General features: G+C 36.6%; 2 protein-coding genes across 2 annotated transcripts; both read right to left on the reverse strand.

The window, feature by feature from the left end:
* Nucleotides 1-2,104: 2,104 nt before the first annotated feature.
* On the reverse strand, nucleotides 2,105-3,088 carry LOC306638897 (olfactory receptor 5T7-like; the record flags this gene model as incomplete). The annotated part of the gene is made up of 1 exon (XM_079102347.1): nucleotides 2,105-3,088. One exon carries the CDS (start codon nucleotides 3,086-3,088, stop codon nucleotides 2,105-2,107), a length of 984 nt encoding a protein of 327 aa, XP_078958473.1.
* An 8,279-nt stretch (nucleotides 3,089-11,367) lies between these two features.
* LOC306639704 (olfactory receptor 5T7-like) lies at nucleotides 11,368-12,354 on the reverse strand (the record flags this gene model as incomplete). Its single annotated transcript, XM_079103481.1, has 1 exon — nucleotides 11,368-12,354. One exon carries the CDS (start codon nucleotides 12,352-12,354, stop codon nucleotides 11,368-11,370), a length of 987 nt encoding a protein of 328 aa, XP_078959607.1.
* Nucleotides 12,355-12,970: the final 616 nt, after the last annotated feature.

The following is a 12,970-nucleotide window of genomic DNA, read 5'->3' on the forward strand; positions in this document are numbered from 1 at the left end:
ATTTCTATCACTAATGTTCTATTATAGGACCTGTGTCATCAATAGGGTATATGTAAAATTTGTTAAATGTATTTCTGAAGGTTATTGAGATCCTGATTTGTTTAAAGGTTAAACATAAAAACATTTTGTCACTTTGCTACACAAAAGGAAATTTAAAAGCCCTCTCAGCATTTCTTTAGTTCATGTTTAGATACAATGTTAGACTGTGTTAACTAATGTTCATATAGACTCAGGAGTCAATATATGTAAACTTCTTAAAATGACATTTAGGAATGTAATGCGCAGTAGCAAAATGGGACAACAGTGATTGAGATTGGGGTCTCTGACCTCATGACTTTGGACAGTGGACTTCCTTGAGAGCTACACAGAGCTCCTAACATTGCACTTTGCAGTTCTACCATCTTAGATCTACAGGCTCAACTTGATTCCTTGGCCGCTATTGTCCTGCAAGATCATCGTGGTTTGGATCTGCTAACGGCGAAGGAAGGAAGGTTTTGCCTGTTCCTTGGTGAGAAGTGCTGTTTGTACACCAACTGCTCTGGCATTGTACAAGATTAAATCAAAAACCTACAAGAAGATCTGGAACATCTTAGGAAAGAGCTCCACTCTAATTTCCTCTGGACTGGGTTACATGGGTGGCTCCCCTACCTCATCCTGCTTATGGGACTGCTAATCACCATTATCCTTGTGTTCACCTTTGGGCCTTGCATAATCAATAAGCTTATCCATTTCCTGAAAAGCCAGGCTAAGTTTGTGCAGCTCATAGTGGTCCCACAGCATTATACTGCCCTTCATAATGATGATTGGGAGCACTTTAGGATCATGGATCACTCGTATCAGGACACTGGGGTCTAAGTGTCTCTCCCTTAAGCCCTGCTCCTCCTGAGGGGCCCGCCTGAAGTGCTAAGGTGGTAGTCAATGACGGGTAAGGATGTTGCTCAGCTGTGGACAACCTAAGACAGGCACACCTTCAACTAAGGCGGACCCCCAAACTGCTAGGGTGATGGTCCATGACGGGTAAGACCCTTTCAGGGGCAACCTAAGACAGACACACCCTTAATATAAAACAAAAAAGGGGGATATGTTGGGACTAATGACACGTTAACTAACTCAGGCTGACTCCTTACTCCCTGGCGAGTGAGCAAGATCAAGGCCTCAAAGGCGGTTTCAATAGTTAATGACGATGAACCGGACCACCCTCAGGGATTGGTTAACAATAGTTCCGCGAACATGATCAGCTCGTGCTTGCCATATAGTCTTATGGGACTCTTGCCTGCGTGAACACTCCATGCCTTGCTGACCTTTAACCTGATTAGTTCCCGCCTAGCCCCCACCCAACATAAAAGCTGTGTGATTTCCTCAATAAACGAGTTCCTGCTGTGACGGGTCTCCCTGACGCATCTGATTGTCCTCCGTCTGGAGGGCTGGGAGCGGGCGGTCAGTCGGCCTTACCTATCCTGGTCTGACCTTGTTGGGGAGTGTCCCCTTCCCTTGCCACTGGTTGAGAAGAGCAAGGGGGCTTAAGACCCCAACAAGTGATCAGATCCTGGAATTCAAGCATGCTATCTGTGGTGTCGGAACAACAAGATGAACAGATTGCTCACAGATATAACATGCAGTAGATTGCTCTAACTGGATCCAGGTACTTATGACATCATGGAAGATTTCCAAACATTCTGGGCTTACGAAAACAGTGACTTTTTGTGTGTGTTCTTTTTGGATTAGCATGGTGCTTGATCAAACTGATCAGACAATATCAAAAAATCGATAATTGCAACTAAAATATAATTTAGATAGAAATCAATAAAAGAATGCACAGAATATTAAAGAATATGTAAATATATTGATTTTGTGCCCTTCACTTATATCAGCACTATGTATATGTATATGCATATGCATATGCATATAGAAATATGACCATTGTAGAGTAAATGGATGATGTAGGATTTCTGCATTTAATATACCACAAGAGAGGATTGAGAATGATCTATATTTTAAATATTCACAATAAGAGAATTACAATGATAAGAGAAAAGAAACATTTTCACGATACTGTCATGATACTGTCAAACATGTCACTCTCAATTTTTTCAATAAATGTCTACTATGAAAAACAGACCTTTTTGATAAACCAATTATTTCCCAAAACTCTCTTCACTGCCTCTTTCACATCTTTGTTCCTCAAACTATAGATAATGGGATTCATCATGGGAATAACAATGGAGTAAAATATCGACACTGTCATGTCGTGCTCCAAAGCATAGTTGGATGTTGGTCTCACGTACATGAATAGAACAGTACCATGAAAAATGGAAACTGCAGTTAGGTGAGAGCCACAGGTGGAAAAGACTTTCCTCTTCCCTTCAGCAGAGCGGATTCTCAGAATAGCCAACAGAATAAAACCATAGGAGATCAGGACGATTAGGATAGTGAATATCTCAATGGAGCCAGCAAAGTAGAAGAGCAGAAGCTGGTTGGGGCTGGTGTCAGAACAAGAAATGGCAAGGAGAGGAGGGATGTCACAGAAGACGTGTTTGATTACATTGGATCCACAGAAGGACAGGCTGAAAGTGGCAGCCGTGTGTGTTATAGCATGCACAATCCCACCAACACAGGAAGCTACCATGAGTGGCACATAGACCCTGGGTGACATGCTCACTGAATAGAGAAGTGGGTTGTAGATGGCCACATAGCGATCATAAGCCATGGCTGCCAAGAGAAAGCACTCTGTGGTTCCACAGGTGACAGCAAGGAACATCTGGGCTGCACATGCACCAAATGAAATGGCTTTCTCCCTTGACAGAAAGTCCACCAACATATTTGGAGTGATAGCAGAGGAATAGCAGGCGTCTATTGAAGACAATACACCCAGAAAATAGTACATCGGGTTGTGCAGCCGGGAATCCGCAATGACTAAGACAATCAGTCCTAAATTTCCCATGAGAGTAAACAGGTAAAGTGTTAGAAACAGGAGGAAGAAGAAGATCTGCAGTTCAGGATTGTCAGTGAAGCCCTTCAGCACAAACACAGTTACTTCAGTGACATTCTTCATGCTGAAATTCCATGGAGCACACTTGAAGATGATCATAAAATGACAACTGAGTACTAGGAAAGAATAAATAGTACTGTGACTGTAAGGAACATGAATCATGCCTATAAATGTGTATGAATGTATTTTTGACAGTGTGTAATTTCCAAGCAGCAGATCAAAAGAGAGTGTGAATCAGCCGATCATTTCAGTCACTGAAGGTTATGGGTGTTAACACAGTGATGCATCTCATTGCCATTTTCCTTAAATGATCAGGTCAAATGATTGTTGTATCACTGAGTTCCATTAGCTCTTTTCATTTAAAATCAGATTAAAGCAAAAAGAGCCTAACTAAAATGTGTGTGTTGAAGGATGTGGATTCTGATTCCATTCCAATGTTTTGCTCTCACATAACATCTCAAGTATGCAGTTATCAAATACATATATTTAATATATGATAAATATAAATTTTTGAAAAGCATATATTTGAAATATAGTTGATATGTATTTGATAAGTATGTATTTGTTAATGTATATGTTTGATAATTATATATTTGGTATATATTTGATAAACATATTTGATCATACTGGAGATGTTATGTCAGATGAATATTGGAACAGAATCAGAATTCTACATCTTTTCATAAATTGCATTCATTGACTTGCCATAAAATACTCTTGTGAAGAATCTGCACATTAATATTTATTTTACAATTTTGCAGTAAATATTCAGGGATAAACAACATAGTTTCAGGAATGTGGTGATTTAGTTTCCACTTAGAGTATTCTTTGGGGATTAAATGCATTTAATCACACAGGGTTATTATATTTTTCCTGTAACTACACTTTATATCCCTGAATTATTCTTTAGAGAATAAAAAGCTTTGTAAATTATAATATTTGTGAAAAAACTCATACACTCTTGAAAATTGCATTTTCATTTGCTATGTTACAGAAGATGTACTTTTGCTTTGAAGAAATTATATATTTTCAGCTAAATTTTTTGTTGAGACAGATATTTCTTCTATATGCTAAAACTGTTATATTATTTCAATACATCAATATTCACACATGGCCAAAGGAATCAGTTAAGATGAGAGAATAACTATGATACTTCCAGACAGTGTAAAATCAAATTATAAATTTAATCTAGATGTACTTCTCCAAATCCAATCTCAATGGATAGAAAACAACAATTATGTTGAGCTTCTTGAACAAATAGTAAATCTGCAAAAGAGGAGAGAAATCATAATGCCCACTTATTGACCTCCTGGTATAGAAACATTTCTTTGTGCCTATTATGCTCTTTTACCTTTTGTGACTTTCACAGATAATAATTGTCAGAAATAAGATTCAGTGCCAGATCACCTTCCAGAGTGGATGTACTTGACAAAACTCTTTTCCTGTCTCCTTTAATATCTTGTCTTCATTGTGCCACTGAACTCTGCCCCAAACAACACCCTGTCCCACATAATTAAAGGCTCAATTTGATCTTTTGGGATTTTTAAGCCATTAAACCTAAAAGAAATGCTATGAAATGATTAACCATTGGAAGAGACTAGGAGATTGTATAGCAGTTACCTGATTTTTACCAAATTACTGTTCTTTTCCAACAATATCAATATAGAAGACTCCACAGAGTGGAAAATGTCCTTTTTCTTACCCTGTGTTGATAGATTCCTAATTGTCCTTACTTTCAACTATTTTCCTTCATCATCAGCATGAAAGCACACATTCCTAAGGAGCATACTTATTGTGTAGGAAACAGAAATTCAACAATTTCCCCTTTTCTTCTTTTTCCATAGTTTGAATTTAAATTCCTAGGTAGAAAAAAACTCTTACTAAATCATATCTTAATATAAGTGATGCACACATACAAAAGGAAAGAACTCCTTATTATTTCTTTAGTACCTAAAATGTCTAGAAACAAATAATAGACTTGTTCTTGAAATCCTAGGTTCTAGTGCCCAAAATACCCTTCAAAATTTCTGAAATTTTCTCTTTCCAATGGATCAGCAAATAGAAGTTTGGGTTCAAGGTGAATACATTGAATTTAAACTGTTTATAACACCTGAAGGAGCGGTTGACAAAGCCCACAGCAGATACCCCAAAGGGAATATGCCCAAATTATCTTCTGTTTCCACAGAGCAGTTTAATGATTTGCTTCATTACAAAAAGTAGATCATTCCAACTGAGACCTGACCTGATGCTCTTTATTGAGTGAATAGTGTTCTCTGTCCTGTGTTTTAAGTATTTCAGATTTGCATTTCCCTCATTATTAGTGATGTTGAACATCTTTTCCACACAACTTTTGGTCTTTTTCTTCCTTGCAGAAAGTACATTTGGTTCTTCTGATTATTTCTAAATATCTGATTTTGTTATTTTCTAGGAATTTCTATTTATTTATTTATGCTTGCTGGAGATTGAACCCCAGGCCTTATGGATTCTAGACTAATACTCTACCATGAGCCACATCCAAGGCCTTCATTATGTGTTTTTAATATTCCTTTCATATTAGAGGGTGGTTTGCAAATATTTCATCCAATATTGTCAGTTGCCTTTTCACACTGTTGATTGGATCTTTGTCTGGCAGGAAATTTTTAATTGAATGTAGTCTCTCGCCCATTTTTTTTGTTTGTTTGTTTGTTTACTTGACTTGAAACAGTCACCAAGAAATTATGGCCAACAGCTTTTCTATTACAAATTTTTCTTTTTGGATTTATGTTTAAACCTTCAATCCATTTTATGTCCATATACCTAGATGATATAGATGGAGAGTCTGATTACGTCCTTTTGCATGTACATATTTATATTTACTAAAACCACTTCCTAATGATACTATCTTTTGCCAATCATGCATTTCTAAAGTCATTGTTAAATATCAGTAGCCATATATACATGGCTTACTGTCTAGTTTGCCGATTGTGCTCCTTTGCCTAAAATTTATTTTTCATGGCAAAACTTCTTGTAGCTATTTTAATGAATTCATTTTCATGTTACACATTAAAATGTAAATTATGCATATTAGTTGGTGACCATGTGGTGCTTCGAGGTATGTATTCATTATGTAATATTAAATCTGGTTAAACATTTATGGATATATATTTATATAGTTTTTCAAATAACATTGATCACCTGTTCCATCCATGTTATTCCAAATTAAAGCATTTCGTTGCTTTCTCTGTGCAAATCACATTCCATTGTCTCATCTACCATACACTCTCTATGACTGCATCAGTTGGTGAGCACTTAGGTTGCTTCCAGCTTATGGCTTTGTGAACTGTCTGCAAAGAACACTGGAGTGTAGATGTCTCTTCAACACGCTGATTCCATTTCCCTTGTGTGTGTGCTCAGCTGAGGGATGAATGGAGAGCCTTGCAGATCTATATTTTATTTTACCGTAATGCATATTCTGATTTAACATTCCACCAACAGTGTACAAGTCTTCCTTTTTGTTTCATGTCTTTACCTGATCTTGTTATTGTTTGTACTTGTTTTTGTTTGTTGTTGTTTTTGATAATAGTTGCTTTACTCTTTTGAGGTGACATTTCATTATGATTTTGATTCGAACCTCCCAGGTGATTCATGATGCTGAACATTTTTTTCGTTTTTCTGTTGTCCATTTATACGTCTTCTTTCTAGAAAAGTCAGTGTAGGTCTGTCCATTTATAATTTTTATTATTTGTGATTTTTAGCTATTGATTGTTGGCATTATTTATAGAGTCTGTACAGTTACCCCTTGTCTAATACATAGATTTCTTGCATTTTCTCCCAATCCACAGGTTGTCTCTTCACTCTGAGGAATATTTCCTTCTTTGTTGAAACTTATGGTTTGAAATAAGCCTACTTGTCTGCTTATAATTTTCTTTGGTGCTTTGCATTGTCTCCTCATGAAATCCTTCCCCATTTCAATGTTCCGAAGTATTTCCCCTATGTGATATTCTGGTAGTTTCTTGTTTTCAAATCTCCCATTAAAGTCTTTCCTAAACCATTTTGAGTTGATTTTAGTAACTAATGAGAGATACAGGTCCAGTTTTACTCTTCTGAATTCAGATATCCTTTTCTCCCTGCCCTTTTTCTTGAAAAGACTGTCTTTTTCCCTAATGTGTGTTCTTAGCACTTCTTTGGAAGCTCAGGTGGCTTGAGATGCAAGGTCCCTGTCCCATGGGTCTTAGAGTCGGTTTCTAGGTGAACTGCAAGTCATCCGACTACTGTAGCTTTGTAGTATGTTTTGAAAGAAAGGCAGGGAACTGACTCTGACTTCGTTTTTCTTGGTCATCATGGCTTTGGCTGTTGGTGTGTGTGTATGTGTGTGTGTGTGTGTGTGTGTGTGTGTTTTTCCCTATAAATCTTGGGCAACTTTTTCTGGTTATTTGAATTAGGGCAATGAAATCTTCATAGGGATTGCCTTGAATTTATTAATTCTTTAGGATAAATGGGCAGTTTGAGATTATATATTCTTCCAGCCTAGGAAGATGTGATTTTTTTTTTAAATTTCTTTGTGACTTCAACTTATTTCATTAATATTTCATTGTGTTCATTTTAGGATTTTTTTTCACTTTGTTAATTTTCTCCTAGATCTTCGTTTATATTTGTATCTTTTGTGAATGGTACTTTTGTCTCCATTTCCTTTTCAGATGATTTTATGTTTTCATAAAGCAAAGCTCCTGGTTTTTGTATTTTGATTTTATGTTCCATAACATTGCTGCATTTTTATTAATTTTAAGAGTACTTTGCTGCAATCTTTTAGATTTTGTATGTATTTAATCATGTTGTCTACAAACAGTGACAGATTCCCTCCTTCTTTTCCAATTCAGGTGACCTTTTCCTTTTTTCTTACCTGGTTGCTCTGGCTGATGAATAAAAATGGAAAAAAGTGGACACCCTTGTTCTGGATCATGGAGAGGAAGATTTCAGTTTTTCCCCTTTTAGTATAATGTCAGTAACTGGCTAGTTACATATGGTCTCCATGATCCTGAGGTGACTTCCCTTCCATTTCTACATGTTCAGTATTCTTGTTTTAAGAAACACATTTTTTGCACATATGGAGATAATCAGACATATGGTTTTGATTTTCATTCTGGTGATAATGTGTATCACATTTATAGTTTTGTATATTGACACATACCTGAATCCCTGGGATTAATCTCACATAATAATACTGAAAAAACCTTTCAACATGTTGTTGCATCTGATTTGCTGGAATTTTTTTAAGGATTATTGTCTCATTTTTGAGCAAGGATATTAGCCAATACTTTTTATGGCATGTCTTGTATGGTTTTGGTGTCAGAGTATTGCTGGCCTCATAGAATGTGTTAGAAAGAATTACTCCCATTTTTATTTCTTGGAACAAATTAAGAAGAGTTTGTATTAGTTATCTTTTATCTCTTTAGAACCCAGAGGGAAATTTTTTTTTCCTGAGCTTTTCATTCATGAGAGATTTTTCTTACTTTTTCAAACTTGTTGCTTCTTACAGGTTTACTCAGGTTTTATATTTCTTCCTGATTGATTGGTTCTGTTGCTTCTTGATCATGTATGTGCATCCAGAATTTTGTCCATTTCTTCTAAATTATCAACCATGCTGACATAGTGCTGCTCATAAAAATCTCTGATGACCTTTTGCATTTCTGAGGTGTCATATGAAATTAATTCCCACTATTTTTTTCTTCTGTACTGGGTTTGAACCCAGGACCTTGTGCATGCTAGGAAAATGCTGAAATGACTGAGCTCTATCTCTGCTCCCTATTCATACATTTTTTTTATTTAATTGAGTCTTTTTTCCCTTTTGCTAGTCTAAATATGGGTGCATCAATTTTTCTGATCTTTTTTGAAGAAACAGTTCCTCATTTTATTGATTGTTTCCATTTGTGTTAGTCTCAATTTCACTTATTTAAAGTCTATTCTTTATCATTTTTTCCTTTGAAAATCTTTGTTGGGTTGGGTTTGTTTTGTTATCCTTCTTATTCTTGTTTCATAAGACGTACTGGTAGAGTGTTTTGAGTTCTATATATATATATATATATTTTTTTTTTATGTAGGCATTGCTTGATATATAATCACCTCTTGATATTCATTTTCCAAATCCCACTGTTTGTTTATTGTATGTTACATCTGCTTCTGAATTTATTTCATGAATCATTTAAACTTTCTTCTTGAGTTTTACCACGATCCATTAGTTTTTCCAAGGTAGACTATTTCATTTTCATGTAATTTTGCAGTGTCCAACATATCTCTATCCAATGATTTCTAGTTTTCTTATATGTAGATTGAAAAAGATAATATGATTTCAATTAAAACATTTTTCATAGTTGTCTGTAATTGGCCATAAGATGAATTCTGTAGAACATGCCATGGGCTGATGAGATGGTGGTGTAGACTCAGAGTGTGATGGGATTTGGATGTCTATTGGGTCTGCTTTGTCAAAGAAGCAATTTAACTCTTGTTTCTTCACTGATTTTCACTCTGCTTAATATATCCATAGCTGGAAAAGGAGTGTTAAATTCCCTTAGCATTATTTTATTACAGTATTATTATCTCCAAAGAAAAAGAGAGAAACTGTAATCTTCTTTTAATATTTGTGTATTTGGGAGCTCTGATTTTGGATACATAAATACTTAGAATTTTTATTACCTCTAGCTGAATTGACCCCTTTATCATTTTATAATTATCCTTTTGTATTTTAGTGGCTTCTTATTTTAAGTACATTTTATCTGATGTAAATATGGTTACTTATTTATGCAGATTCCATCTGCATGGGATATCTTACTTTATTTTTCAAAATCAACCCCAGCATTTACTTAGATGTAAAGTCACCTCTTGAAAGAACCATACAGTAGTTTCTTCGTTTGTTTAAAGTATTCATACACTCTACATCTTTTAATTGGAACATTTAATCCAATTACATCTATGATAATTGTGCGCAGGGTCTTCATTTCCATGTCATGGCTAAAATGATGAATAACAGGGATCACATCAAGGAGGATGAATACAGGCAATTTACCCCAATCTCTACCCTCCCCTCACATATCCAGACAAAAACACTGGGCAATTTCCAGTTGTTTTGTTTTTCTTGCTTTGTTTTTTGATGTTTAAGGGAGATTTTAATGTGAATTAACTTGATATAACTTGATTCATCTTCATCTGGGGAATTATTATAATTGAGATACTTATGTATAATAAGTAGGATATTCTGCATTGTCTTTTACAGGCTTATTTGAATTTATTAATCCCATTCTAGAAAAATATCTTTTGGTTGTATTCTATGTAATAAACACCTTGTCCTACAGCAATTAATGAAAAAAAGAGCCCTTCAGAGAGGAAATGGTGTTATGAAATAATACAATAAAGGAAAATGGGGGAAGAAAGGAAAAAATATCACTGAAACAAACTTAATAAAGACACACCTGTGCAGTGAAGTTTTGGTTTGTTGGGAGCAGGGTTAAAGATGAGCACAGTAGCCATTCTAGAGTATTTATTCTTGTACCTGGGCAAAAAGGTGGCATGCCATTTGCAAGAGCTTCTCAGAATTCTGGAATCAAGAAAAAGCTGAACAGGGGCCAGGTCTGTGGGGGATCTCATCATGACCCTGTGTGCTCAGTTCTGGCAAGAACAAAATCTGTCATCCAGTCATACATTACTCTCCAAATTGTGCTTTCCTTTTGTTTTTCTTCTGTTTAACTTTAGTCTTGAACACTGCTGATGTCACATCAATAGTTTATGAGAAATTAAAGAATGATTTTATGCCTATGCTAGGGAAGGTACAAAAAAGAAGAAGAAATCCCCCTTCACCAATCATGACATGGAAGTGATTCTGGAATATGAGCATGTTATCTTTGGTGTTTAAACCATAGACTGAATGGGATTGCATAGAGATAAGAATAGAGCAGATTGCTTTGAACCACATCCAAGTATCTATGATTCTATGGAAAACATCCTGGGCTTATGGAAATGGTGACTTTTCCCCCATGTTTTAATATAATACTTGATCAAGTTGGTTGACATAATATAATTATTCACAACTACATGGAATATAGTCTATACATTATGATTTAGGCAGAAAAATATACAGAATATTAAAAATTACATCAATAAATACAAGTGTGTATTGGAGTTTTGTATATTTCACTTAGTAGATGATGTACATACATATGTGTATACATGTTTAAGTATGATCATAGCAAAAAGCAAATGGATGATTCCACATTTACAACAACACAAGAAAGAATGACCCTGACTGGTATATCAAATGGCCACAAATCAGAGAACTATCAATACCAGGAAATTTTGAGGAACTCTTATGATCCTGTCAAATGTATTTTTCTTAATTTACCAGTGAATGCCTACTGTGAAAAACAGCCTTTGTTGATAAGCTGATTATTCCCAAACACTTTCTGCATTGCTGCTTTTATATCTTTGTTTCTCAAACTGTAGATGAGGGGATTCAGCATGGAAATAAAAATGGTATAAAATATAGACACTACCATGTCGTGCTCCAAAGCATAGTTGGATGTTGGTCTCACGTACACGAATACAGCAGTGCCATAAAAAATGGAAACTACAGTTAGGTGGGAGCCACAGGTGGAAAAGACTTTCCTCTTCCCTTCAGCAGAGCGGATTCTCAGAATTGCCAACAGAATGAAACCATAGGAGATCAGGATGATTAGGATAGTGCAAATCTGAATTGAGCCAGCAAAGTAGAAGAGCAGAAGCTGGTTGGGGCGGGTGTCAGAACAAGAAATGGCAAGGAGAGGAGGGATGTCACAGAAGACGTGTTTGATTACATTGGATCCACAGAAGGACAGGCTGAAAGTGGCAGCCGTGTGCGTTATAGCATGCAGAATCCCACCAACACAGGAAGCCACCATGAGCGGCACATAGACCCTGGGTGACATGCTCACTGAATAGAGAAGTGGGTTGTAGATGGCCACATAGCGATCATAAGCCATGGCTGCCAAGAGAAAGCACTCTGTGGTTCCACAGGTGACAGCAAGGAACATCTGGGCTGCACATGCACCAAATGAAATGGCTTTCTCCCTTGACAGAAAGTCCACCAACATATTTGGAGTGATAGCAGAGGAATAGCAGGCGTCTATTGAAGACAATACACCCAGAAAATAGTACATCGGGTTGTGCAGCCGGGAATCCGCAATGACTAAGACAATCAGTCCTAAATTTCCCATGAGAGTAAACAGGTAAAGTGCTAGAAACAGGAGGAAGAAGAAGATCTGCAGTTCAGGATTGTCAGTGAAGCCCTTCAGCACAAACACAGTTACTTCAGTGACATTCTTCATGCTGAAATCCCATGGAGCACACTTGAAGATGATCATAAAATCACAGCTGAGATTACTAGGAAAGAAGGAACAGCACCATGACTGTAAGGAACAGGATCCATGCCCAATAATGTACAAATGTATGTTGTTGAGATTTTTCTGGGTCCTCTCTACCATGTTCCACCTGGAGGAGGAAAGGGTTGACTGCTGGAGGAGGCTGTTGGCAGTTTTTCTATTACCCCCAATATTTATCTTGTCAATAAACACACAAGAGCCCATACTCTTTTTATGAGAGGGGATGTGATGGGTCTGGCCATACCAACTCTAGCCTCTTTACCACAACTGAGTCGCCCAACTCTCCTTTACTTATAAAATACAGGTAAAGGGGACCAGGACTGGGAGGAGCTTCTTCTGTGATGGACAGGATAAGGTGGAGTTAGGGGAGCCATCCTTTTATGGGGAAAATTCCAGAAGGAAACAGAGAACCACTCCCACACAGTGCCACATACCTCCTGGCAGTTCCTAGAAGCCAGGCCTCTGAGTCCCTTGGCTCAACCTAGTCTGACTCTGCTAAATAAGGAAGGCTTTGCACACACATTGTATAAATTCTATTCAGCAGATCAGAAGACAGTTTCAATGGACTTTTCATGTTGATTACTGCAGAATCGTGGGA

Source organism: Sciurus vulgaris (assembly GCF_902686455.1).
Source record: "Sciurus vulgaris genome assembly, chromosome: 11".
Classification (NCBI taxonomy): domain Eukaryota; kingdom Metazoa; phylum Chordata; class Mammalia; order Rodentia; family Sciuridae; genus Sciurus; species Sciurus vulgaris.